The 26,903-nt window shown below is 43.6% G+C and overlaps 2 protein-coding genes across 2 annotated transcripts in view; one reads left to right on the top strand and one right to left on the bottom strand.

The window, feature by feature from the left end:
* NAALAD2 (N-acetylated alpha-linked acidic dipeptidase 2) overlaps positions 1-8,985 on the top strand; it is a 34,105-nt gene extending 25,120 nt beyond the window's left edge. Inside the window, exons 15-19 of the mRNA XM_083609802.1 lie at positions 1,297-1,387; positions 2,343-2,607; positions 4,022-4,103; positions 5,524-5,616; positions 7,912-8,985. Of these exons, the coding sequence (XP_083465928.1) occupies positions 1,297-1,387; positions 2,343-2,607; positions 4,022-4,103; positions 5,524-5,616; positions 7,912-8,101 (721 nt within the window). The 3' untranslated portion in view covers positions 8,102-8,985. The remainder of the gene's footprint in view (positions 1-1,296; positions 1,388-2,342; positions 2,608-4,021; positions 4,104-5,523; positions 5,617-7,911) is intronic.
* Positions 8,986-9,189: 204 nt separating this feature from the next.
* On the bottom strand, positions 9,190-26,569 carry CHORDC1 (cysteine and histidine rich domain containing 1). Its single transcript, XM_083610064.1, has 11 exons — positions 26,318-26,569; positions 17,961-18,010; positions 17,354-17,410; positions 15,944-16,104; positions 14,238-14,338; positions 13,886-13,944; positions 12,612-12,682; positions 12,387-12,492; positions 11,676-11,795; positions 11,216-11,278; positions 9,190-10,364 (listed from the first exon to the last, which is right to left on the bottom strand). Exons 1-11 carry the CDS (start codon positions 26,379-26,381, stop codon positions 10,212-10,214), a joined length of 1,005 nt encoding a protein of 334 aa, XP_083466190.1. The 5' UTR covers positions 26,382-26,569; the 3' UTR covers positions 9,190-10,211.
* Positions 26,570-26,903: the final 334 nt, after the last annotated feature.

The raw sequence follows: 26,903 nt of genomic DNA, 5'->3' as shown, positions 1-26,903 counted from the left end.
CCCTTGCTTAATCCACACATGCAAGTCCATTACTTTTTATTTTTAATTAAACGCTTATTGGCATAAACTAGGATTGCCAATTTTTTTTGGGGGGGGGGTTGTTGAACTTTTTTTACAAAGGCTCACACACAAAAAAAGTTTTGAGCTATTTTTAAGGAAATTCACCAAAATCTACACTTCCAACATGAACATGGATTGCCATGTGTCTGGATTTTCCCAGACAATTTCCGCCCTGACGCTGTTTGCGAGGGCCGAATCCCAGCTATGTCTGGGAAATTCCGGACGTATGGCAGCCCTAGCAGGAACATCCATTACTTAAATAATTGCAGGTATGAGTGTGCCATCAAAATTCCCACACAAAGGGCAGGTAGAGCTTTCATATCCCTGTTTCATTCATTTAGTGCAGGCATAGGCAACCTCGGCCCTCCTGGTGTTTTGGGACTACAACTCCCATGATCCTTAGCTAACAGGACCAGCGGTCAGGGATGATGGGAATTGTAGTCCCAAAACATCTAGAGGGCCGAGGTTGCCTATGCCTGATTTAGTGTCACCAGCCCTGAGCTGCAGAACACTCTTCCAACAGGGATTTGTCAGGCACCCTCGCTTTTTATTTTCAGAAGTTCCTTGAACAACCATTTATGCCTGCAGACGTTTCTGCACTTTAATTTTCATCTTAATTAGCCAGTCACCTTCATTCCACAAATAATTATTAAGGTGCCTTCATTACACCAGGCAAAAAAACACGTTTCTCTTCAACCAGGAGTTCGTCTATGGCTTTTAATATGTGTCTGTGGGATGTGGGTCATTGGTTTGCTTTGGTTTTATTATGTATCTTATTTTTGTATCTTATGTATCTTATGTTTCACTTGTCAGCCGCCCTGAGATCTTTGGATGAAGGGTGGTATACAAATTTTAATAAATAAATGATGGTTGGACAGGGTTCTCGAAGCTACCAGCATGAGTTTGACCAAACTGCGGGAGGCAGTGGAAGACAGGAGTGCCTGGCGTGCTCTAGTCCATGGGGTCACGAAGAGTCTGACACGACTAAACAAGTTGCAGTCCAAAAACAGCTGGAGGGCCGAGTTTGCCTGTGCCTGATCTAACTAGTACTTTTTTTCTAAAAAAAAAAAAAGGTTTAGGGGTACTCTCATTTTCCTTCTCATATTGAAATACTGCCCCTCAAGGCCAAACATAGATTCACAAAATGTTTAGGGGTATACGAATCCCTGCGTCCCCCTAGGGAAAAAAAGCACTGGATCTAACTATTGCAACGTCTTCCTCTCTCTCTCTGGGCAGAATCAGCAAGCTCGGATCAGGCAGCGATTTCGAAGCTTTCTTCCAGCGGTTGGGGATCGCGTCCGGCAGAGCCCGGTACACTAAGAATAGGGTAAGCCGGACAGGCTGTCCGAAAGATGATACCCTTCTGTTTATTTCTGGACAGCTGTGATCACATCACAACAGTTGGGTCTCCTTTTTTATTTTTGGGAAAGCTCCCACTGGGGAAAAAATGGACAGGGAAGCACCAATCCAGTTTTCTGCAAAAAAAAATGTAAAAGAATAAAGCAGCAGTCCATTGCACACTTACATGGGATAAGTCATAAGCCCCGCTGAGTGGCAGAGCTTTTGAAAAAGGTCTCAGGTTCCATCTCCCTGCCTGAAATACTGGAGTGCTGCTGACAGTCAGTGTAGACATTATGGAGGTAGATGGACCAATGGTCTGTATAAGACAGCTCCCTATATCCCTATATCCCTGTGCCCAATTTGCCCCTTAGTGCTTGATCTTGCCTTCACCTAATTGACAGTGAGCTGAGTTGGACTGGGCCTGTGATGTGGGGAAACTTTAATAGTGGTACCTTGGTTCTCAAACTTAATCCGTTCCGGGAGTCCGTTCCAATCCCGAAACTGTTCAAAAACCAAGGCGCGGGTTCCGATTGGCTGTGGGAGCTTCCTTGCACTCAGGCAGAAGCTGCATCGGACGTTCGCCTCCGAAAAACGTTTGCAAACCAGAACACTTACTTCCCGGTTTGCGGTGTTCGGGATCCGATTTGTTCGGCAACTAAGCCATTCGGGAACCAAGGTATGACTCTAATTGAGTTTCCACCTTTCTTAGAATCATAGAACTGTAGAGTTTGAAGGGACTCCAAGGGTCACCCCCTTCAATGGAGGAATCTCAACTTTGCAGTATTTTAATACAGTATTTAATATTTTAATATTTTTGGAAGCCGCCCAGAGTGGCTGGGGAAGCCCAGCCAGATGGGCGGGGTATAAATAATAAATTATTTTTATTATTAAAGCATCCAGGACAGGCACATTTGACCCATTTCTTCGCTCTCCTTTTCCAGAAAGTAGACAAATTCAGTAACTACCCTCTCTACCACACCACGTACGAGACCTTTGAATTAGTCGAGCGGTTTTACGACCCCGAATTCAGGAAGCAGCTTGCCGTCGCTCACCTCCGGGCAGGCTTGGTCTACGAACTGGCCGATTCCCAGGTCCTTCCTCTCCATTGCCAAGATTATGCAGAAGCGTTGAGGACCTACACCGACGGAATCTACGATGTGGCCAAGAGGCACAAAGCACAGCTGGGAACCTACCAAGTATCGTTTGGTGAGCCTGATGCAAAAGGGGTACAAAGTCTGTACAGATGTGCTTCCTGTTGCTACAGGCCTCTGTTAGCGACAGATATTGGTCACACCTACACCTTTAAAGCACATAGCTTCCCCCCAGAGCATCCTGGGAGCTGTAGTTTGTTATTTGAAAGACCGTATTCCCTCCTGTGAACTTGCCCAGGTTCTGAGATCTTCAGATCTCTAGGTCCCACCTTCTCTCGGTTCCACCACCCTCACCAGGATGTTTGGTCCAGGAGAGGGCCTTCTCGGTGGTTGCTCCCAAACAACTCTGAAACTCCTTCCCTGGGGGAGACAGACTGGCTCCCTCCTTGTGGTCCTCCCACCAGCAGGTGAAGACCTTCTTGTTCCAACAAACTTTGGGAAACTCACTGCTTTTAATGAAAGGGCTGGTACTGTGTTATTTTTATGGTAGTTATTTGTAGGTATCTATAATCACTTTAATTCTATTAATGTTTCATTCTTTTTTTTAATGGCATTTCCCCAAATGTTTTTAGTTGTTCCTATTTTATTTGTCCACTACTCCATTTGGTTCGGCTTTAGAACTGCTCTTACCTTCCAAGATTTCCCCCTAATGCTCAGCCAACAAACTACTCTTCCGTGATTTAATACAAGAACTTAAGACAAGCCTGCTGGATCAAGCCAACGACCCATCAAGTCCAGAATCCTGTTCTCACAGTGGCTGAACAGATTCCTGTGGGAAGCCTGAAAGTTGGGCATGAGTGCAAGAGCACTCTGTCCACCTGTGATTTCCCTGCAACTAGCATTTAGAAGTGTAATGCTTCTTTCAGTGGAGATGGAACATAGAACATAGTACTCACTGATAGCCCAATTCTCTATGGTAAAAAGGTAAAGGACCCCTGGATGGTTATGTCCAGTCAAAGGCAACTATGAGGTTGCGGCGCTCATCTCGCTTTCAGGCCAAGGGAGCCAGTGTTTGTCCACAAACAGCTTTCCAGGTCATGTGGCCAGCAGGACTAAACCGCCTCCGGTGCAATGGGACACTGTGATGGAAGCCAGAGCGCACGGAAATGCCGTTTACCTTCCCACTGCAGTGGTACCTATTTATCTACTTGCACCGGTGTGCTTTTGAACTGCTAGGTTGGCAAGAGCTGGGACAGAGCAATGGGAGCTCACTACATTGTGGGGTTTCAAACCGCTGACCAGCAAGCCCAAGAGGCTCTGTGGTTTAGACCACAGCACCATCCTCTATGACCCATTTGAACCCACCACTCATCAGCATAGTCAATACTGAACTAGATCTGATTGGCCACCTTCCTGTTTGTTTGGAACTGGAGGTGACCAGGATTTAAGCCTGGGACCCCCTGACACTGAACTGTGAGCTTTACTCTTTTCTAAATTAGGAAATTGATTTATCAACTCTGTATTTGCAGATCCTCTCTTTTCTGCTGTGGCTAATTTCACAGAGGCAGCTGCTGATTTTCACCATAGATTATCACAGCTTGATCAGAACGAGTGAGTATGTGTTTGCAAAACTGGTTTTTCTTTTTTTAAAAAATAAACAGACAGAATGCGCTGCTGTTCAGCATTTTTCAAATACTCTATTTTTAAGAAATTTATGTAACAGAGATGGAGATCAATGTTGAGTCGCAAGAAAAACGCAAGGCACATTTAAAAGCAATAAGCAACTAGAAAATAAAAATAAATGGTTTGGGGTTAATAAAGAGCCTGGCAAACTTAAGTCCTTATCCCTGATTTGCAAACCACAGTTTACTTGGAACCAGCATTGCATTTTCATCGGACCCAAGATTCCTACACTGTTGCTGAAATGAGAATGCCTTTATGCAGCTTAAGTAAAGCTGCAGGTGCAGCTACCATCACTTGTATTCTTCTTCTTCTTTCTTCTTTGGCGATCACTCGTAGCCGAGTAAGATTGTCTTCCATAAACACGGTTTTAACAATGAGTCCGTAAGTGACTGTGGAGGCCAATTCTGGATCCACACGTCCTTCCACAGTGGGGACATTGCTTTCCGGGTGGGAGTTGATCACGGTGTGGATTTGCCAAGTGTGCCTTCCTCTTAGCACGTTTCTCCCTTGTGTCCTGAGTTTGAGTGTCTTCAAAGCCCATGACACCTTTGGTAAAGGCTGGTCTCCAATTGGAGCGCTCAGAGGCCAGCATTTCCCAGTTGTCAGTGTTTATACTACATTTTTTTTTAGATTTGCTTTGAGACAGTCTTTAAACCTCTTTTGTTGACCACCAGCATTACACTTTCCATTTTTAAGTTCAGAATAGAGTAGTTGCTTTGGAAGAAGATAATCAGGCATCTGAACATGACCAGTCCAACGAAGTTGATGTTGAAGAATCATTGCTTCAACAGTAGTGCGGCTCGATAAATTTATATATGGAAACAAAGCCACAGAGACCGCTTCTGTATGCCACAGGCTCTGTTGACAGCAGATGGAAGGCAGGTGAGCAGCTGAGTGGGTGAATGAAAAAGCAAGGAAAGGCAAAACAGCCTGGATCTTCTAAGCAACAGGGTTGCTAAATATACACTAACTCCCAAGCTGGTTGGAATGTAGCAACACACTCTTTAGGAGAGAGCCTATGGAAAGCAGAACATTAGGCCAAAGCGCCTTCCATGTGCCCAGAACTGTCTGATGTCATACAAACTTACAGATCTAAGAAAGGACTGGACAAACTCATCGAGGATAAGGTTAGCATTGGAGGTAGCATATAGCCTGGAGACAGTAATGGGCATAATGTTTGTCTTCTACCTCCAGGCTGTGTACTTCTGAAGACCCATTGCTGGGTTATTGTCCTCTTGCTGTACTCGTGGGCTTTCCCAGAGGCATGCTTGACCATCGGAAGAAACGGTCACTGGTGTGATCCAGCAGGGTTTTCCTATGTTCTTATGATGTCTCTCTCACTTTACAGCCCCATTGCTGTGCGGATGGCGAATGATCAGCTGATGCTTCTGGAGAGAGCGTTCATTGATCCCCTTGGATTGCCAGGCAGGCGGTTTTACAGGTAAGCCATCATAACACAGAGAGGGGTTGTTTGCAGGGCATAGGGCAGTAGACCTGTTTCCCCGCTCTCTCAGACAAATGGATTAGAGCTGTGGTTCCCTGCCTCTGACACCCAACAGACCACTCAAAATTTGCTAATGGCCTTGGAGGGAGGGGGTGGGGACTTAATAGTTTTTCTGCCTTTTGTAGCAATTGTAATGTTCCGGGAAAGACACTTCATGATTTTTAAATCTTATTTTTTGTTGCTTCTTTTATTTCAACGATGCTGTATTTCATTGTATTACAACCTGAATTCCACGGAACTCAAAATTGCATTACAATAAAAAGCAATGTAAGAAATGATAAAAGTGCTATAAAAACCAGAATGTATATTTAATACAGTCATGCAGACCACCTGAATGAAGTTCACGGGCCACCGGTGGCCTGGGAAACCTTGAATGAAGGTACCCATTTTCCCACACAATGCCCATAGTTACCCCAATAGGAGGACAAGTTGGGTAGCTTCTAAAAGCAATGTTTTCTGTGATAACAGTTGAGCAGATGGATGTGGAACCATAATTAATGCCAGCAAGGAAAAAGAGGAAGCACCCATTCCAGAGACAGAATTTATTATTATTATTTATATACCACTCTTTATCAAAGGAAACCCAGGGTGGAAAGTAGGGAGTTGGGAATATGCATTCCTGCACCTGCAGATTTCCAAACCAAAAATTAAATACCTTTGCATAGTCCAAGTGAGGTTGACCCCTCATGTGAGCAATGGGCACCTTCACTGACCACATACTGTACTAAAACAACCCAGGCGACTAAACACCTAGCATTGGGACAGGTCTTTGCCAACCTACCGTATTTTCCCCTCTATAACATGCAGATTTTTTCTCCTAAAAAGTAAGGGGAAATGTCTGTGCGTGTTATTGAGCGAATGTGTGGTCCCTGGAGCTGACAGGCGCGAGTGAAGGCAAAAATCAGGCAAATATCCAATTGTCTGGAGAAGGGAAGCCTTGAAAAGAGGAAGCTGCTGCTTTCCTGCATTCTGCCTCAGGGTCTTACTGCCCACCCGCTTCTGTTTCCTTACCGTGTTTGCTCAAATGGAACAAAGAGCAGAGAAAACCCCTCCCCTCCAGGCAAGCAGAGGGGAAAGCAGAGCGTCCTTCCTTCTAATTCCTCTCCGTGCGTCTAGGGACTCCAGGCAACATGCAGGTGGGGGGGGGGGAGAGAGGGAGAGAGAGAGAGAGAGAGAGAGCGCTGGCTGGCTTGGGTGGGTGGGTGGAACTTTTGCCTTCCTTTCCTCCCTCCGGTAAAACCCCTCTCCTGCATTCTTAGCCAGCTGCTTCTCCGCACACCCCTCTCGGTGCTCCTTGTCCCTTCTATGTTTTTCCTTCCCTCCCCACTTAAAACGTGGTTCCAATCAAGGATCCACATGGATCCTCAGGATCTTTGCATTGAGTCACCCCAAATTCACCATCAGATCACATAGCAATGATCTGATGCAAAAACAGGGCTGCAATGGTGCAAAAACGTGGTTACAAAGCATGGATCCACAGGATCTTTGCATTGGGCTACCCCAAACTCACCGTCAAATCACATGTCTGTGGCCGCAGCATGAAGCACAAAAATGATACATCCACTGTTTCATTCAGAATTTTTTTTTCTTGTTTTCCTCCTCTAAAAACTATGTGCATGTTATGGTCAGGTGCGTGTTATCGAGCGAAAAATACGGTATCTTGCCAGTAATGTCTTGCACAATTTCTAAGCCAGGTGCTGCTTGACTCAACTCATAAAACCCAAATGCCTGACAGGTTTGCTGCATTTACTGGGCTATACATTAAGGTCATCAGCAGTGGTCCTTTCTAGGGAGGGGAGGCAGTGCTGTAAGAGGAGAGGGAGTATTCTCAATTGTAGTGTCCTTGTTTGCACAGTTCATCCCTAAGAAGGTTCATACAGCAGCCATGCCATTATCATTTGTTTCAGGAAAGATGTACGGTATTTTAATTATTTCAGGCTTCTAAAATGCTCACACTTGTGCTGCTTTAGTGTAACGCTCTCCCTGAACTGTAGCTTCCGATGTTTTATTGCTTTGGAAAATGGCCCTGGGAACCCTATAAAGGTCCAGCAACAGAAATAAAGACTTGGGAGGGGGGGTTGTAGTCAGCTGTTTTACTCGAGTAGACCCACTGAAATTAATGAAACAAATTAGGTCCATTAATTTTAATAGGTCTACAGTGTCTAAAACTTGGCTAACTTCCTGCAAGAGTTTGCTTGCTTTTTTAAAAAAATGTGTTCCCTTGCCCCACAGACACATCATCTTTGCTCCAAGCAGCCGCAACAAGTATGCAGGCGTGTCCTTCCCTGGAATCTATGATGCCATGTTTGATATTGACAGCAGGACAGATCAACGCAAAGCTTGGGAGGAAGTCAAGAGGCAAATCTCTATTGCAACTTTCGCGGTTCAGGCTGCTGCAGGGACACTGAAAACTGTGCTGTAGGATAGCAGCAGAAACGAGAACAGAAACAATCTATTTGCATTGCATGCCCAGAAAGCTGATTCTTCTCAACACAGACATCATATTCAAACAGCAGCACCGTGAGGCTACTTCCCTTGTCATGTTCAGTGCTCATGATCAGAAAGACCCATCAGAAAGTTTGACTGGAGGGGACCTTGGAAGAAGGGGTGGGATAAACACCATTAAAAATGGACTTAGCAAGAGATCATCTTTGCTGCTCATCTACACTTTCAACCCAGACTGACGACAATAATACTTTTTAATTAGACAGTGCTACTTGTGGCAGTTTTAAGCATTCACTCACATGCCATTTCTAAGCTGTCCTAAGCCAGCTCTAAAGCTCTCGTTTACAGCATGGGCCAAGACTGAGCACATTTCCAGCAAAGTGTGCAGCTGCCAGTGATTTTGATAGCCACAGTGGAAGAATTATATGTTTTCAGCACCAGCCACAACTTAATCTTGCCTGGAACAGTATTTCACTCAGAAGCCCAGCTGAATCCATTTCACCTTGCATTCATTTGACGCTACTCACTAGTTCATCTAATTCCACTCCTCCTTCCCTGACTGTTTGCAGTTTCCACCTCTATTCTACAACAGTGATATATGGATTGCATGAAGCACTCAAGACTGCAGCTGGGCTACCGTAGAATAAATCCTCAGCAATCATAACTCAGATGCTACTGGAAAGAGGGTTTCCCTTCAAAGCTGAGTAGAAGAAGCACCCGGATGTAGAACAAAAATGAAGAATGAAATGACTTTAAAATTCTATTAAATGTTCAGTTTGGTTATGACTACAGTTACCCATTTAAAGAAGCACTATGTGTAACCGCTCTTAAAATAAAATAAAAATATATCAGTGTACCTTCTACATCATTTTACCACCATAAAGAAAGCCATTAAGTTGTGCAAGAAATGTTTTCTGACTGGGGTAGGCAGAACAGAAGGCAGGATGTTAGACCAAAAGAAATATTTACTGAATTTGTTTAATTGAACTCCTAATACATAACCAAAACTTGTTCAAACACCCATTCTACTCACACTGTAGAAATCAGAAACTGAATGAAACCAGCTCCAGGTTAACTGTTTATTCCATAAATTTATAAAATGGTCTGAAGGGATGAGACCTTTAACAAATGTTCTTCATCAACAAAAATTAAACACACATCCATGCAGGGAAAAAAACACTAGGAAAAGAAGTTGGTTTTTGTTTTTTTAAAAAAGAACCTTAATTATTATTTTTTTAGGTGTTCCAGACACCTACTTTTTCCAGTTTCCCTATACAAATGAAATTCACGGCCGCAATATGGAAAACTTAACTTAACCACTGTTGTATATATATCTTTTTAATCCTCATGCTATAATTTAAAGCGAGTAGTTGCATTATTACACAGAATCAATTCTTTTCAAGGCAAAACAATTAAAAAGCACAGGCTGCTGAAGTGGTGACTTGGCTGAGTAACATTTCAAGCACTGAGGAAATCTTAACACAGTGTGGACCACAATGTGAACGTATGTTGATGCCGAACCAGGATGCACGTACAGCTTTGGAATTCTAAAACTCAAAGTCGTGGTTCAGGATGGATTGCTGCAGCAGCTGCCAAAACTGACAGCTGTATTAGGTCGTGAGCATTGAGCCCGGCCCTATGCACTGCCAGTAAGCACCCCTGACAGAGTACTCACAATAAAACACAGCCTTAAGCAAATAAACGGTTGCATAACTCTGCCCTACAATAGGGAGCAATAAACAACTTCCTCAGCCCTTTTCTGGTGTTAAAAACAGGGACTTGCCAGGGGGAGAGAATCAGCGAGCAACGGCAGTGCTGAGAGGGTGGCAAAGGGCATCTGCCTCGGGTGCCTGTGGCTACTGGTTCCAACGGCTGCTGATCACACCCACAACACTTCCATAAGCGCCAGCGTTAACCGTCTGGGGAAGATCCAGTACAACAAACAAAACAAACAGTGTGCTACTGAAAAGCCTAGAACTACACCCAATCTGGAATGCAACTTTTTGTGATTATGCAGAAAATTAAGTTACATTAAAACAGCAAAGTCACCACTTCACCAGGGGCAAAAATTGGCCTCTTCTCAGATTTCAAGCTTGCGCCGCAATTTCTTGCTGCTCTTTTGGTTTTACTTTGGATACTGGGAGTTCCAAGCCTGCCCATAACATGGGCTCAGCTTTCCTCATCGTGAGCTCAATCTTTGTAGCCGTCATATTTACATAACTCCTTTTCACATCAATTACCTGGAAGAAGACATGTACATTTCAGTTTGCTACTTAACTGCATGCCTGATTAACACTACAGAATTGAGTTTATTCAACTTGCTGCTATAAAGTAACTGTTTTTAAAAAACAAAGAAGCAAAACCCAGAAAAAATAATGTAACTATTCGTAAGAGAAAATTTTAACACTGCCCTGTGTAACATAGGAATAGAAAAATTAGCCTAAGTGTAAGGTCTCATGAATACAGGTAAACAAGTGCTGCCCCATTGACACATGTTCCAAGATACAAATTGCCTCCTATGTTGAACACACACCCCTGACTGTTTTGCGCACAGATTATGATGCTATTGAGGAAAGAGTGAATTGTTTAAGGGCTGGCATTTACTTAAGAGCATTTTATTCTAAACCAGATGCTTACTAATTCAGCCAAAACTAAAAAGCAGAAAGTTATGTTCAGGAAACTAAGCATAGAACTACAGCAAGACTGAGGAGCAGGAGTAGCTTTAATATTACTCATCACAATGCCAGGATTTTTATTTATTTTTACACAAAAGTGGACTATTTTAAATGCTTCAGGTTTGCAATAAATCAGAATACAAAAGGAACAAGGAAAGTGTAGATTTTATTATTTGTATCTTCAATTGCATTGAGATTAGTAGAAGATTGAATGAGAGGTATTCTGTAGTTAGCATCTACTTATCCAACTAAGTTTTACTCAGAAGTTAGTCATGTCCATTAATTTCAATGGAAGAACTCTGAGCAGGACAAATGCAAGATATACTTAATCTTGTCACTTAATCCTTCTACAAGTGCCTGACTGTGATTTTGAACCTGCCTGAAGTTTAATTGAATGCAAATATGTATGTACTTACACCCCATAGATTCAGATTCTGATTAAATTCCTTATCACCTTCGAAGACGATATGGATATTTAACTGGAAGAGAAGGAGAAGTTTATGCAGTAGCAGTAGCAGCTAAACATGCAGTATTTATTTCAGCTTGCAATGCTAGAAAGCAGAGAGTTTTCATTCACTCACTCACTCATTCCATAAAATTTATACATCGCTTGATTGTGAAAAAGAAAGATAAAACAGTAAAATGAAGAAGTATTTACAACCCTGCTTTAAAACATCCAAGTTGTAAAATGCTAAAACAGGTTAAAATTACCTAAACTTTCTAGGCAACTGAGTAGGCTCATCTAAACAGGAATGTTTTTAGCAGGCGCCGAGAAGAGTACAGTGAAGTTTCAAAATGCAGGTGCTGCCACACTAAACAATCAATTTGAATTTGGAGTTAAAACGGGAACAATACAGGCCATTTAGGGTAACTCACCACCGTGCTATTTGCTTCTACATGACTAAGTTCAGGAATGGAATTCTTGGCATAAATAGAAATTGTCACTTCACCTCCAGTTTGATGCCAATCGTGCCTGCATGGAACCACTTTTTTCTCCTGTAGGCGATTAGAGTTAAAGACACAAATCATGGTTTCAACCCATTTGCAAATACTTTCCTTGCTACTTATCTTTTTCCAAAGTACACTGGGCTCTATGGAGGCATAGCCTAAGACTCTTTCCATACAGATTCTTTACAATCCCTTCAATGTCATTTATATTGCCCCCCCCCCAATGTCTATGGCTGAAGCTCACTTTAACAAGACGGAAAGGGAGTCAATGTTTCAGCATTTGTCATCATTGTGCAGTATATAGCCTAGGTAGAAGAAAACAAAAACAGAGAAACCCACAGAACCACCTTTCTGCAGAGGTGTTTAATTAATTGAGGCACAACTTCTATGTTATGGTTCTGTCTGGTTAGTTGCTCCACTAAACTTTGTGCCCTCTGTTTTATTCTGCAAAAGTCCAAATATTGTCAGGTAACATCTCACTGCATTCAAGTCGCTGTAAGGTACAAGTTGATTGACCAATGATGGAAAATGAAATATTCAAAGTTTCACACATAAGTCAGTCTATCCAAGCAGGTGTATTATTTTTAGCAACACAGGTAAGAATAGGTAGCTATTAATAAAACATCCCTTGCTACTTACCGCATCCTTCTTAATCCATGCATGTATTCCTGTCGCACAACCCTCTTGAGACAAGAAAGTATTGAAGTCTGATGTTTTCCTCTTGCAGCAACTCCAGTATTTCATCCTGTGTATTAAGATTTAAAGACGTCATATAAACAACTGCAACAAAACTAATCTCAAGTTTCATTGTGCCTAGCTAGCGGATGGTTAACAGAGAATTCGAGGAAGACACATATTACTAACCCTTCATGGAATATAGGGACACCTGCGTGGTATGTACATGTTTCTTCCATGCTGTGTGGTCCTTCAAATGTCTAAGGGAAAAATGAACAGACAAATAACGTTTTACTAGTCATTGCATTAGATTATTGCTCTACAGCTTCCACCCAACAGCTGAGGTAGCCACTTACAGTGCAATCCCAACCACATCTGCTCAAAAATTCTATAGAATTCAATGGAGCTTACTCCCAGGTAGGTAAATTTAGGACTGCAGTTGTATCAAGTAGAAGCTCAGTTTCCTCCGGCTGACTGGTCCAATCAGTGCCAAAGCATTCGTTTGGGGGTCTAAGCAGAAACTTGTAACAATGCCACCCACCTCCCACATGACCCATAACATGACCCATCCCATCCATGCAACCTTTTGAGTCATGAAAGAGATTTCTCCTGTAATTCTAAAATTACGCTTTTAACATTTCTGAAACTACACCATGGCACCATAGCCCACAATGGGACTCTTCTGCCATGCCCTCAACTTCCTCTATTTTTGTGCTATTTTTGATTTAACATCTAAGCCTGAAGAATATACTCTTACGCTTGCTATTTTTTAACTTTTTAATTGGACCTAGGAAAGTCTCTAATATTAATATGCTTGAAGTTTCCTTTCCTTTCCTAAGAGATTGTACTGTGTTATGATTGTTTTTAAATTGATTAATTTTTTTGCATGCTGTTAATTTTGTTGAAAGTCGCCTGGAGACTGACTGATGTTACATGACTAAACTAAATTAATAATAAATGATTTTCTGAACAGTCTCTAAAAGCCATAAATGTTTACATGTGCCAGTGCCGACCAAACACATCACAAAATTCTGATGGAAGTGTAATGCAGAAGCTTACACAATACTTTATAACTGGAAAAGAAATGAGTAACAGCTCACATTCTTGGCAGTGCAAAAACACATGCCCATACAAATATCCCTCACCTGTACTCAAGAACTAAATGTTACAATAATTACTGGTGCGTGCCGAAAGACATCATGCAATATTGGGTGATGTGATCTGTACTTAAGTGACAACTTACTGATTGGTTTTATTTATAAAGGTATTTTTATACCACTATACGTAAAATAAATCAAAGGAGTTAACAACATACATACATATATACAATAAATCTAAAATCCAAGACCACCTAATTCCCTGCATTAGCTTGGCAGCAAAGAAAAGTTCTCAGCAACTTATAAAATGATGGGGAACTAAGGGGTTTGAAGTGTGGCACATTTACATAACATTGAGATATTTACCTTTTTACAGCCTGCATTTTTACATGGAGTCCCAATCTTTATCTCATCACTATCATCCTCTGTAAAACAGGAATAGTTTGCATTATAAGTCTTAAGAATTCACTGTTCTTCTAAAGAAATGAGCAGAACTCAAGCATATAGGAGTATACAAATGACATTTTCTACCCAATCTATCCTGATGGTTCTTTCAGGAACCATCTGCTACACAATCAGATAGGATACTTCCATGTTCAGTGCTCTGAACTCCAAGGAGGGGTTCAATAATAATAGCAATAGATTCACTGAACCTATCTAGCACTGAGCTACAACACACTCATTTAGGTAAAAACATGAACCCTATCAAGCTATATACCTTTTTTTATTTCATTTCCTGACGACAGCTTTAGCTTCTCTAATGCTTGCTTCAAGGAAGCAGATACTTTCAGCTCCAAGCAACTCATCGGCTCATCTGGGCTAAAGAAAGCAGAGGGAATAAGTTTTGTTACTTTTTAACGTGACAAAAGTAATTAGTTTCAAAATACTTATGAAGTCTTCTAGAACACTGGTATTTTGCAGGTGCATTAGGACAGATAAATAGGCTGAAGCCTGACCCAAGGTAGTTTTCACCAGCGGCACCAGCATGCGCACATAAGTGGTATATGAATACAGTGGTACCTTGACTAAAGTCCAGTCTATTATAAGTCCATTTTGGACCAAGTCCAATTGCAACCCGGAAATGAGTACTCCAGGTTCAGTCATTTTTTTGATATAAGTCGGGCCAGGCTTCTGTTTTAGGGGTCGCTTTTCATCATCTCGTTCCTGTTGAGTGTGTTTCGTTTGTTAATTGAGTCCCTCGCTGCTAATCAGAGGCTTCCTGTTGAGTCTGCCAGCTGCTGCAACACAGAGGTGATATTTGGAGGATTCGTTTTTCCTTTTTTTTTTGCGTTTTGGTTTGTGCAGCTTTTTCGGTTTTTTGACTGTGACTTTGTTTTATGACCTGTGACTGTGGCGAACCCAGTTCAGCTACTGGCTGATTGTGTGACTGCAGAAATGGATAAAAGCCGCCCATCCAAACAATGGCTATCATCAGTGCACGTAAGAAAAAAAATTAATGTTATTTTTTTCATCTACAATACTGTCTTATATATTTTATAGTACAGTACATTGATTATTGCCTTTTATGGATCAATGGTCTCGTTAGACAGTAAAATTTGTGTTAAATTGCTGTTTTAGGGGGTGTTTTTCATTGTCTAGAACAGATCAATCCATTTTCAATTACTTTCTATGGGAAAGCACACCTTGTTTTAAGTCCGCTTTGTTTTAAACCGGACTTCCGGAACGGATTATGGTCTTAAAGCAAGATACCACTGTAAATGGAAAAACAGGGATTATAATTTGGATCTAAAGGTACACCCAGGGTCTGAAAAGGTTGAAAAGTACTTTTCTGGAATTTTCATCGAGAACTTTCATATGAACACAGTAAGCTACCTTATAGCAGCTCGTATGACTGGACCCTCAAGCTCAATACTGTCTAGCCTGACAAGGAGTGGCTCTCCAATACCTTTCCCACTCTTGCCTCCAGGTCCTTTAACTGGAGGTGCCTGGGATAGAATGGGAACTTCCATTATGAAAAGCTTATGCTTATTTGGTAAGCTATAGTTGTTCTCTTTCCATTTCCCATGACTTTCATCCGTGCAAACTCTAAAAACAGCAAACCAATTTCAGTCCCAGAGAAGAGGAATAAGCCCCAAGACCCAGCAAGGATGCTCAGGCTCTGGAGGAAGAGAAATGTCCTATACATTGTTTAAAGAAGCTTAGCCATCTGATTCAAGAGTTTCATCACTACTGGATGCATATTATTCCCCCCAGAGACAAGAAGCGCTTCTTTCCTTTGCCTGATATTTGGTCACAGAAACAAGGCACCTCCTGACTGCATCCTGAAGCTGCTCAGCTGCAAAATATACACATAAAGCAGGTTTTAACATATATATCCACTCCCAAAACGCTAGAAAACGGGGCATATATATGTAAGATAGATAGATAGTAATTTGGAACAAATGCCCGCTCACAGTACAATACCTTGGCCTCTGTATTGCTTCCACAGGCTTTGGTGCCTGAATTATGTGTTCTTGAAATTTAGGCTTCAGGTCAGCTAACTCCTTTCGCTCAGAGGTAGTTTTAACTTCAGGTTTGACAGGTTCAGGGGGCTTCTCACTATTATGGAAGCCCTTTGTACAGCCCTGATAATAATAACAACAACAACAACAATAATAATGTTATTATTTATACCCCGCCCATCTGGCTGGGTTTCCCCAGCTACTCTGGGCAGCTTACAGCACATAAAATCATGTATGTATACTAGTACAGTACCTAAGGTTGACTGTATATTCAGCTCTAACAATGCAATTGTTTAAGCTACTTCTGCCACTTCAGCACTTATTATTTAGAAGTAAATACTAGGGTTAAGTACAGACATTCAGATCAACTTCCTCCCATCAGCTTCTCAAATGCAGCAATCTATGGTCTTTTAAGTTATCACATGCAGGCCTGTGCAGACAGGTACACTCGCCCCAAGCCTCAGAGGGCTAAGCTGGCAGGGGGACCTGTCAGACTCACGCTGTCATGCCAGGAACAAGACTCCTGCCCTGTGCCTCAGACAAGCTCAGCACAGCCCTGCACACACACATGGTTTTAAAGGTCTTCCATACTTATTAGAATCATACAAAGTAATAGCAGATTCAGTTATTCCACTGTCAATCATTATCTAGCCCAAACAGTAGCATTCATGTGTAAGAGGGAAGCAGCAGGTTCAGGGAAGCACAACAAAATATTTAGGGGGAAAACCAAAGAGCCTAGTGAGGACTAAGCATGCACGGTGACCTTGGAACAGAATGTTAGGGAGAGAAATGAAATGGCGTAACCCAGAAAATGGCATGGCTGGCACACACACTGCACACACTACAGCTTTTTGATTCAGGCCTCACTTTTATAATCAAAATGTCAAGAAATAATTGAAACACCTGCAGAGAAGACAACACACTTTCTTCACTTGAAGGCAGCTGATCTGAACACTCCATGTCAGTGGCAAACAGTTGTACAACATCTACAAGCTACAAGCAAATGCAGGTTTTTAGAACCTGATTTTTCTAAGTGTGTCTTGGGCAACCTATGGCCCTAATGTTGTTGACTACAGTCTAAGCCAGGCATAGGCAAACTTGGCCCTCCAAATGTTTTGGGACTACAACTCCCATCATCCCTAGCTAACAGGACCAGTGGTCAGGGATGATGGGAGTTCTAGTCCCAAAAACATCTGGAGGGCTGAGTTTGCCTATGCCTGGTCTAAGCTAAAATGCGGGCCATAGTCTAGCAACAGCTGGAAGGCCACATGTTGCCCATTCCTGTTCTAAGGGATTCCCACCCCCTCAAATGAGCAACTTTCAATTTTTCATTTGTAGTAAAATACAACCATTACAAAATATTAATACATACCGCAATGCTTAAGAAGTCAGAAAAGTCTGTGGTCCTTCTTTTACAGCATGACCAGCCCTGCAAGATACAAGCCATGAATTTACCATCTTAATATCAAAAACACCTAAGGAGAAAAAACTGAATGTTTCTCCAATGTGAGATAACAAAGCTACACGAAAAGACCATAAATTATTCAACAGCTGGTACAGCAATGTAGGGCCCAATTTTTCAAAATCCCAAGACATGTTATTTTTAGATAAAGTGATAATCATCACTTTGTTAAAAAGCAATAAAAACTTACTAAACATTCCAACCCTGGTATCCAGCAATACGCAATAACAAGTGTCACCAACATACTTTGGGAGAGATGTACTGTAGCATAAGGTTCAATAGAGACCTGGAACATGTTTAACACAATGCATTCAAGTGATCACTGCTGCCTGGAACAGCATATGTTTCTATAATAACTAAACAGGGTAAATCTTTTATTTCAGGAAAAAAGTGGGCATTCCACCAAACTCAAGCAGATTGATACATCAAAGGTCATGAAGGGAATTGAAATATTGCCATGAGCATGATTTAGTTGAAGTTTTGGAAGGCTTTTAAACAATTATGTTTGTACACCTACTTTAAGAGCATCATGAAAGACTGGTACTCCTGGGTGATAGGTACAGGACTCTAAAAGAAGGAGAAAAAAGAAGGATTAGCAGAGGACGGCAGTGATACCATCCCTAAAGCTACAGGTTATATTTAGCAAAGTAAGTTAATCAGTCTTATGATTGCTGTCAATATTATCATATTCATCAAGGCTCAATATCATGGAGCAGCACACTGCCCGCTTTTTCAGTTGGAAACAGAACACAGAATTCAGGAAACACAAGCGGTTGTTACAAAATACTCCCTTTGGACGTTTGTGTGCTTTCCTGGATGGCATGTTATCTATAAAAGCCAGAAATGAATTGAGGCATAAAATTAAATATACATTTTAATAAGTAGAAATACCCAGCCTAAACTATTAGGAAGATTTGTAGTTGGGTTGAATGACCAAATCCAAAGAGTGCTCATTAGTGGTTCCTCACCATCCTTGAAAAAAGGGACAAGTGGAGTGCCACAGGATTCTGTCCTGGGCCTGTTGTTGTCCAGCATCTTTATAAATTAATTGGATGAAGGAATTGAGGAGATGCTCAATTCTGCCGATGACACCAAACTGGGGGTAGGGGATGGATGGACAGGTAGCCAATACAGCTGAATACTGAACTGGTTTCAATATGACCTTAACAGATTGGAGAACTGGGCCCAAACTAACATAATGAATTTCATGGGAAAAATACAAGGTTTTAAACTTAGGCCGAAAGAACCAGCAGCACAAATAGCAGACCACAATATGAACATGAATCAGCAATGTGAAGCTACAGGGGGAAATGCTAATGCTACTCTAGGCTGCAACAACAGAAGTATAGTGTCAAGGGAAGTAATTGTACCACTCTATTCTGCCTCGGTCAGACCACACCTGGAATACTGTATCCAGTTCTGGACTCCACAATTTAAGGAAGATACTGACAATCTGGAATGTGTGTAGAAGAGGGCAACCCAGATGATCAAGGGTATGGAAACCAAGCTTTATGAGGAATGGTTGAGGGAATTAGGTATGATTACCCTATTAAGAAGGGACGCGGGTGGCGCTGTGGGTTAAACCACAGAGCCTAGGACTTGCCGATCAGAAGGTCGGCGGTTTGAATCCCCGTGACGGGGTGAGCTCCCGTTGCTCAGTCCCTGCTCCTGCCAACCTAGCAGTTCGAAAGCACATCAAAGTGCAAGTAGATAAATAGGTACCGCTCCAGCGGAAAGGTAAACGGCGTTTCCGTGCGCTGCTCTGGTTCACCAGAAGTGGCTTAGTCATGCTGACCACATGACCCGGAAGCTGTCTGCGGACAAATGCTGGCTCCCTCGACCAATAAAGCGAGATGAGCGCCGCAACCCCAGAGTCAGTCACGACTGGACCTAATGGTCAGGGGTCCCTTTACCTTTACCTTTTTTACCCTATTAAGAAGGAGATAGGATAGCCATCTTCAAATATCTAAAGGGCTGTCACATGGAAGATGGAGCAACTTCTCCTACTCTGGAAGGTAGGACCTGAACAAATGGCTTCAAGTTATAAGAATGGAGATTCCAACTAAACATCAGGAAGAACTTTCTGAAGGTAAGAGCTGTTAGATAGTGGAAGGATTCCTCCAGGAGGTGGTGGGCACTCCATGACTAGAGGGTTTTAAGGAGAGGTTAAATTGTTGTTGTTTAGTCGTTTAGTCGTGTCCGACTCTTCGTGACCCCATGGACCAGAGCACGCCAGGCACCTCTGTCCTCCACTACCTCCCGCAGTTTAGTCAAACTCATGCTGGTAACCTCGAAAACACTATCCAACCATCTCATCCTCTGTCGCCCCCTTCTCCTTGTGCCCTCCATCTTTCCCAGCATCAGTGTCTTCTCCAGGGAGTCTTCTCTTCTCATGAGGTGGCCAAAGTACTGGAGCCTCAGCTTCACAATCTGTCCTTCCAGTGAGCACTCAGGGCTGATTTCATTAAGAATGGATGCATTTGATCTTCTTGCAGTCCATGGGACTCTCAAGAGTCTTCTCCAGCACCATAATTCAAAAGCATCAATTCTTCGGCGATCAGCCTTCTTTATGGTCCAGCTCTCACTTCCATACATCACTACTGGGAAAACCATGGCTTTAACTATACGGACCTTTGTTGGCAAGGTGACGTCTCTACTTCTCAAGATGCTGTCTAGGCCTGTCATTGCCCTTCTCCCAAGAAGCAGGCGTCTTTTAATTTCGTGGCTGCTGTCACCATCTGCAGTGATCATGGAGCCCAAGAAAGCAAAATCTCTCACTGCCTCCATTTCTTCCCCTTCTATTTGCCAGGAGGTGATGGGACCAGTGGCCATGATCTTCGTTTTTTTGATGTTGAGCTTCAGACCATATTTTGCACTCTCCTCTTTCACCCTCATTAAAAGGTTCTTTAATTCCTCCTCACTTTCTGCCATCAAGGTTGTGTCATCTGCATATCTGAGGTTGTTGATATTTCTTCCGGCAATCTTAATTCCAGCTTGGGATTCATCCAGCCCAGCCTTTCGCATGATGTATTCTGCGTATAAATTAAATAAGCAGGGAGACAAAATACAGCCTTGTCGTACGCCTTTCCCAATTACCATTTGCCATTGATGCTTCAATTGAGATCCCTGCATTGAAGGGGGTTGGACTAGATGAGACCCCCAGGATACCTTCCAACTCTATAACTATATGATTCTATGACCCAGCTCCACTGGCACTGCCTATATCACATACAATCGAAACATGAATACCATACAAGAAAGAGGTCACGGCTAGGATTCAGAAAAGAAAATCAAGTGGAATGCTTGGGGCTAAAATTTATTTAAGCACTCCACTTGTAACTGATGGGGATTTCAAAGCAGAAGAGCATTTAAAAGATGAGATCCTACCAGGTGTGCCCTAATCATTTGACATGCCTAAAGTAGGTCTTTGGATTCCAGCTTAAGTGTTTGCAATGAACTCATGTACCACTTCTTAATCGTGCAAACAAGTTTCAAGGAGCTACATGATACTTTTCCAGAACAAGTAACCAAATAAATATAGGGCAGTTTTGAAACCCACAATTTATATATAAAGTTCCACAATCCAACACCAAAATACTTGCCTGAAATGTCCAGGCAAAGCATACTTTGTGGAGTGGGGAGAAAGAGGAAATGGACTGTCTCTCTCTTTCTTCACTACCCCACCCCCTCGCAGGATTTGAAAAGTGGGATGTAAGTAATTATAAATAAGAATTTGTGCCCACTATCCAGGCAGTAGTAGTTCAGGTACAGTTCAGGTGATGCACGGCAAGCACTTATTCCTCAACAGGAAACACAATACAGCATCTCAACTTCACATGAAAGTAAGGCACCTTAAACATTAAGTTTTAATTCCAGCAAAACACCTGACACATCCAGACCTTTACCCATCCAATATGTAGATCACTTCAGAAGCAGTCTGCTGATACAGTGGTGCCTCGCAAGACGAAATTAATTCGTTCCGCAAGTTTTTTCTTCTTGCGAGTTTTTCGTCTTGCGAAGCACGGTTTCCCATAGGAATGCATTGAAAATCAATTAATGCGTTCCTATGGAGACCGCTTGCCAGGCTGGCGGTGCGGAGAAGGGCTTTTCTCCCCACCGCAAGCCTTCAGGACAGGTACGGGAACAGAGGGGAAGGCGCGCAGCGTTTCTCCTCTGTTCCCGGGGCTTGCGGTGGGAGGAGGGTTTTTCCTCCCCACCGCCAACATTCAGAACAGCATTCTGAATGTTGGCGGTGGGAAGGAAAACCCTCCTCCCACCGCAAGTCTTCAGGACAGCCATCCGAAGGCTGGCGCGGGGAGAAGGTCTCTCCGCCCCACCGCCAGCCTTCGGAGCAGCCTTCCGAAGGCTGCCGGTGGGGCGGAGAGACCTCCTCCCGCCGCCAGCCTTTGGAGCAGCCTTCCGAAGGCTGGCGGTGGGGCGGAGAGACCTCCTCCCGCCGCCAGCCTTTGGAGCAGCCTTCCAAAGGCTGGCGGCGGGAGGAGGTCTCTCCGCCCCACCGCCAGCCTTCGGAGGAGGTCCGAGGACAGTGGGGAAGACGCGCTGCGCTTCCCCGCTGTCCTGGAGATTTCCCTATGGGCTTTCGTCTTGCGAAGGAAGCCCATAGGGAAATTCGTTTTGCGAAGCGCCTCCAAAACGGAAAACCCTTTCGTCTAGCGGGTTTTTCGTCTTGCGAGGCGTTCGTCTTGCGGGGCACCACTGTACAATTAAAAATCTTCCACAGTCTAACTTCAACATATCTTTCTTCCTAAGCTTGCCAGTCAAACAAAAGTACTAACAGAATCTTTTACTAATGACAGTATATTCATATGATGCCTTTCTCACCATCCAGACCACCATGTAATACCAGCTTAGTGGGTACAGATCTGCTGTCTTAGCAGCAGGACCAGATGAGTTACTAAATGCCAGAAAACAAGTGAAAAATGGGCATTATTTGCTTTCTGGAACTCATATAAATTGTGAAGCCATTCTGACAACAGAATTCCCATGCTTAGTAGAATATATACCGGTAAATTCAGAAGAAGTCGAAATGCCAGTTCTATTATATACTTGTTCCAAATAAGAATCATTAACTTGCTTACAGTTCTATCATACGTAGCACAGACCCAGTTGCTTCCAAGTTCAAGACGTCTTATCCTGTTATGATAAACAGTATGCCCAGTGCAATCAAACCTCAAAGCATTAAATATAATATAAAAGAAATTAAGCAGCATTTTTTTTACAATACTGAACATGCTACTGACATTCTTAGTCCTAACATTGAGCTCTTTGAAGTGAAAAAAGTTGTTACTGATCAGTATCTACAGTAGAACATCTGAATTACTATGGGTGTACCAGTCTAGATGGAAAGAATAAGCAAATTGCAGGTGCCACACATGTAATTATCCTAATGACTAACAGGAGTCTCAAAGGTGCTGAGTATTGCAAAGATGAAATGTTCGGATTTCTTCACAGTGGGACCACATTCATATCCACACTCAACTCTTCCTTCTTCTGCTCTTTTCAGTAATGCCAGATCACTTATGTCAGGCGTAGGTAACCTTTCGCCCATCAGTTGTTGCAGAACAATAACTCCCATTGGCCCCAGCAAGCATGGCCAATGGCCAGGGATAATGGGAGTTGTATGGAGCAACATCTAGAGCAGGAATCAGCAAACTTTTTCAGCAGGGGGCCGGTCCACTGTCCCTCAGACCTTGTGGGGGGCCAGACTGTACTTTTTTGGGGGGGGGAATGAATGAATTCCTATGCCCCACAAATAACCCAGAAATGCATTTTAAATAAAAGCACACATTGTACTCATGTAGAAATACCAGGCAGGCCCCTCAAATAACCCAGAGATGCATTTTCAATAAAAGGACACATTCTACTCTTGTAAAAACACACTGATTTCTGGATCGTCTGTGGGCTGGATTTAGAAGGCAATTGGGCCGGATCCGGCCCCCGGGCCTTAGTTTGCCTACCCATGATCTAGAGGGCCAAAGGTTCCCTACACCTGATTTACACAGCTCCACCCTGCTTCAAAACCACTCCATAAAGTCATTAGTTTCAACTTCTCAGTCCTCATCCCCAACTAAAGGAGCCCATATGTGTAACTGCATTTACTTGCAGTCACCCTGTTATTTGCCCATTCCCCCTCTCTACTAGTTTATTATCCTTTCCCTCTCTTACTTCATTGTTCCCATCCCCTAGACTAAATTTACAGTTTAAGCTTGTCATGGTAAGATCATGGAATCAGATTTGGAGGCTGGGTGGGTTGTAAGACCTCTGGCCCACACACCTCCCTGCTCAATTCAGGAAGTACGGAGTACTGTATGTGTTTCATTATCTTAGTATAATGCTATATTGTGATACCACCTCTCAGGGTTGTATGCTGGAAGTTTCCTGGGTGAAATCATAGATCTGTTATTTTTAAAACACCACTTGAACGGCACTCCCCCGCTTGCACCCCAGGACTCTGCATGGGCATTTGTATCACATGTGCTACTAAGGCTCATCTCCCAAGATAACTTAATGTTGCTTTGTAACTCAAGACCAGTATCAGTGCATGGCAACAAAACATGATGTTCCCAAAACAAGCACAAAACATTATCCATGCCAGGAGAGGACAAAACAACTGATGCAGGGTCTTCTCTATTGTTGACTTAAAGCCCTCAGAAACTATCCTGTTCCCACAGAAATATTTGAACAATGTTCCTGATAAGCAGCACAGAGCACCTGCTGTATCTTAGTTCAACCTACGTGATATGGGAGAGGAGGAACACGTTATTCTAATACAATTTAGTGTCAATTGTGTGTCTAACAAGAATTTCTTCTATATGTCTTTTACACATACATTTGTTACATTTATAACCACGATGCTATGGGGAGAGAAGAGTGTGCAAGTCGTACATAAACAAACACACTTTCCAAGTAGCCCTATCACTATACAGTATTAGGAAAAAATCCAAAAGAGATACAATACAGTGGTACCTCTGGTTACGAATTTAATTCGTTCCAAAGGTCCGTTCTTAACCTGAGGTACCATTTTAGCTAATGGGGCCTCCCGCTGCCGCCGCGCCGCCACAGAACGATTTCTGTTCTCATCGTGGGGCAAATTTCTTAACCGGAGGTACTACTTCCGGGTTAGCGGAGTCTGTAACCCGAAGTGTTTGTAACCCAAGGTAACACTGTACTGGAATACATTGCCCAACCTGCTGCCCTTCAGACCCTGCTGGGCTCCCAACTCCTTATCAGTTCCAGCCAACATGGCCAATGACCACGGAAGTTGGAAGGCCGTAAGTTTCCCACCCCTGCATTACTTCATTCACATCTTAGTCATCCTCCACAGAGTTGGCATAAATAGCTCAACACTCTTTTATACTCGCAACAATCTTGTGAAGTAGCTGAAGTGATGAACTTCATGGCTGAAAAGATAGGATTTGAACCTGGGTCTCCCTCGTTCTAATCTGTGTGCGCGCGCGCACACACACACACACACACATGTATTTATGTGACTGGTCCATAGCTCAGCGTTAGAGCACCTGCTTTGGACAGTCCCACAGTCCCTCCGACATCTCCAGATTGGGCTGGGAAAACTTCCTCTTTGAAACCCTGGAGAGCTGCTGACAGTCAGTGCAGATGATACTGAGCTAAATGGCCCAATCGTCTGTTCCAATTTAAGGCAGCTTCCTATACTCCATGGTCACCCAATGAGCTTCATAATAATAATAATTTATTATTTATATGCCTCCCATCAGACTGGGTTGCCCCAGCCACTCTGGGAGGTGATGACAAGGGGAGAAGCTGGATTTGCCTGGTCCTAACAGGACACTCAATTTCCCCTCATTCCTGGGCTGCCGCTCATGCTGGCCAGGACTGACAGGAGCTGGGAGTCCAGCCCTGACATGGAGGGTGAGGACTGATCAGGTTGGGGGGCGGGGGAGAGAGAGAGAGGAAGACTCCTCTAACCACTTGCTGTGAAGGTGGATTCAAGAGGGGAAGGAACATATGTAGGCCACCTTGAGCTCCTTGGAGAAAAGATAGGATATGAATAAAACACATATCTATAAAGTATAGAATAGGGGGGTGAGGACATGCATAGGTGCATGAGGCTGCTCTAACCACTATGCCACACTCCCTTGCATGGCCTCAGGCCAGTCACTCCTCCCTCTCTCTCTCTCTCAGCCTGGCCCACCTCACGGGGTTGTTGTGAGTATGAAATCAAGGGGGGGGAGAGATCTGTGTAGCCCCCAACCTTGAGCTCCTTAGAGAAAAGATAATATATAACATAATACAACACACACACACATATACAGTATACAACGGGATGAAGACACACGTTGTGTGTAGGGAGAGAGAGCGAGACTGCTCTAACCACCAGACCACACTCCCCTGCATGACCTTAGGCCAGTCACTCTTGATGAAATCAAGAGGGGGGAGCTCTGCATTGCCCCCCCCCAGCTCCATAGAGAATAATATATAATACAATATAAACACATACACAGAGAGAGTATATGCTACGGGATGAGGACGTGTGCAGGGAGAGAGAGCGAGACTGCTCTAACCACTATGCCACACTCCCCTGAATGACCTTAGGCCAGTCAAGAGGGGGGAGCTCTGCATAGCCCCCCCAGCTCCTTATAGAATAATATATAATACAGTATAAACACGCACAGAGTGTATGCAACGGGATGAGGACGTGTGTAGGGAGAGCGAGCGAGACTGCTCTAACCACTACGCCACACTCCCTCGCATGGCCTCCTTGGGCCAGCCACTCTCTCAGCCTGGCCTACCTCACGGGGTGGTTGTGAGGGCGGAGTGGAGAGCAGAAAAGCTGAAAATACCATTGTAATAGAATAATATCCTATTATTCCTCACCGCCCACGTTGGCCTCGGGGTCGAAGCGCTGCCCGCAGCCCCGGTTGTAACACAGCAGAGCCATGGCCGAGAAGCGACGAGGAAGGAGCCGGCGGTTGAGACCGAGGAGGGAGCCGAGGAGAAGCCGCCGCTGACCTGACGGGAAAGGAAGAGGCTCTCTCGCGCTCTTTCCGGAAAAAGCCGGGCGGAAGCTTCGGCGCGGGAGGGGGGGCCCCTTCGCGAAACTTCGGAGGAGGGAATGCTCAGGGCGCACGCGCAGGGCGCTTCGGCCGGCGCGAAGGAAGGTAGACTGGAGAGGGCGGAACGGCGGCGCACATGCGCAGTGCGGGGTGAGGTAGGCGGTGTGTGTGAGAGGGGGGGGAAGGTATGGGGGCGGGGCTTAAGAATTGCGTGAGCGTCGGAGGGCGGAGTCGTTAGAACGGCAGTGATTGGGTGGCGGCACTTTTTTGGGCAAAAAAAAGGGGGCGCAGGTTAGACGGAAATACGGTAACTGGCGCTACAGATATTTATATGCATTTGTTCTGTCCGGATCAGTTTATTTGGAATGGTGCATACTCTACTTTTGTTTCTGGGATGCCTTGACATT

Source organism: Podarcis filfolensis (genome assembly GCF_964270895.1).
Source record: "Podarcis filfolensis genome assembly, chromosome: 4".
NCBI lineage: Eukaryota > Metazoa > Chordata > Lepidosauria > Squamata > Lacertidae > Podarcis > Podarcis filfolensis.
Note: the sequence above shows the minus strand (reverse complement) of the source record. Positions and strands in the feature narration are given on the sequence as shown.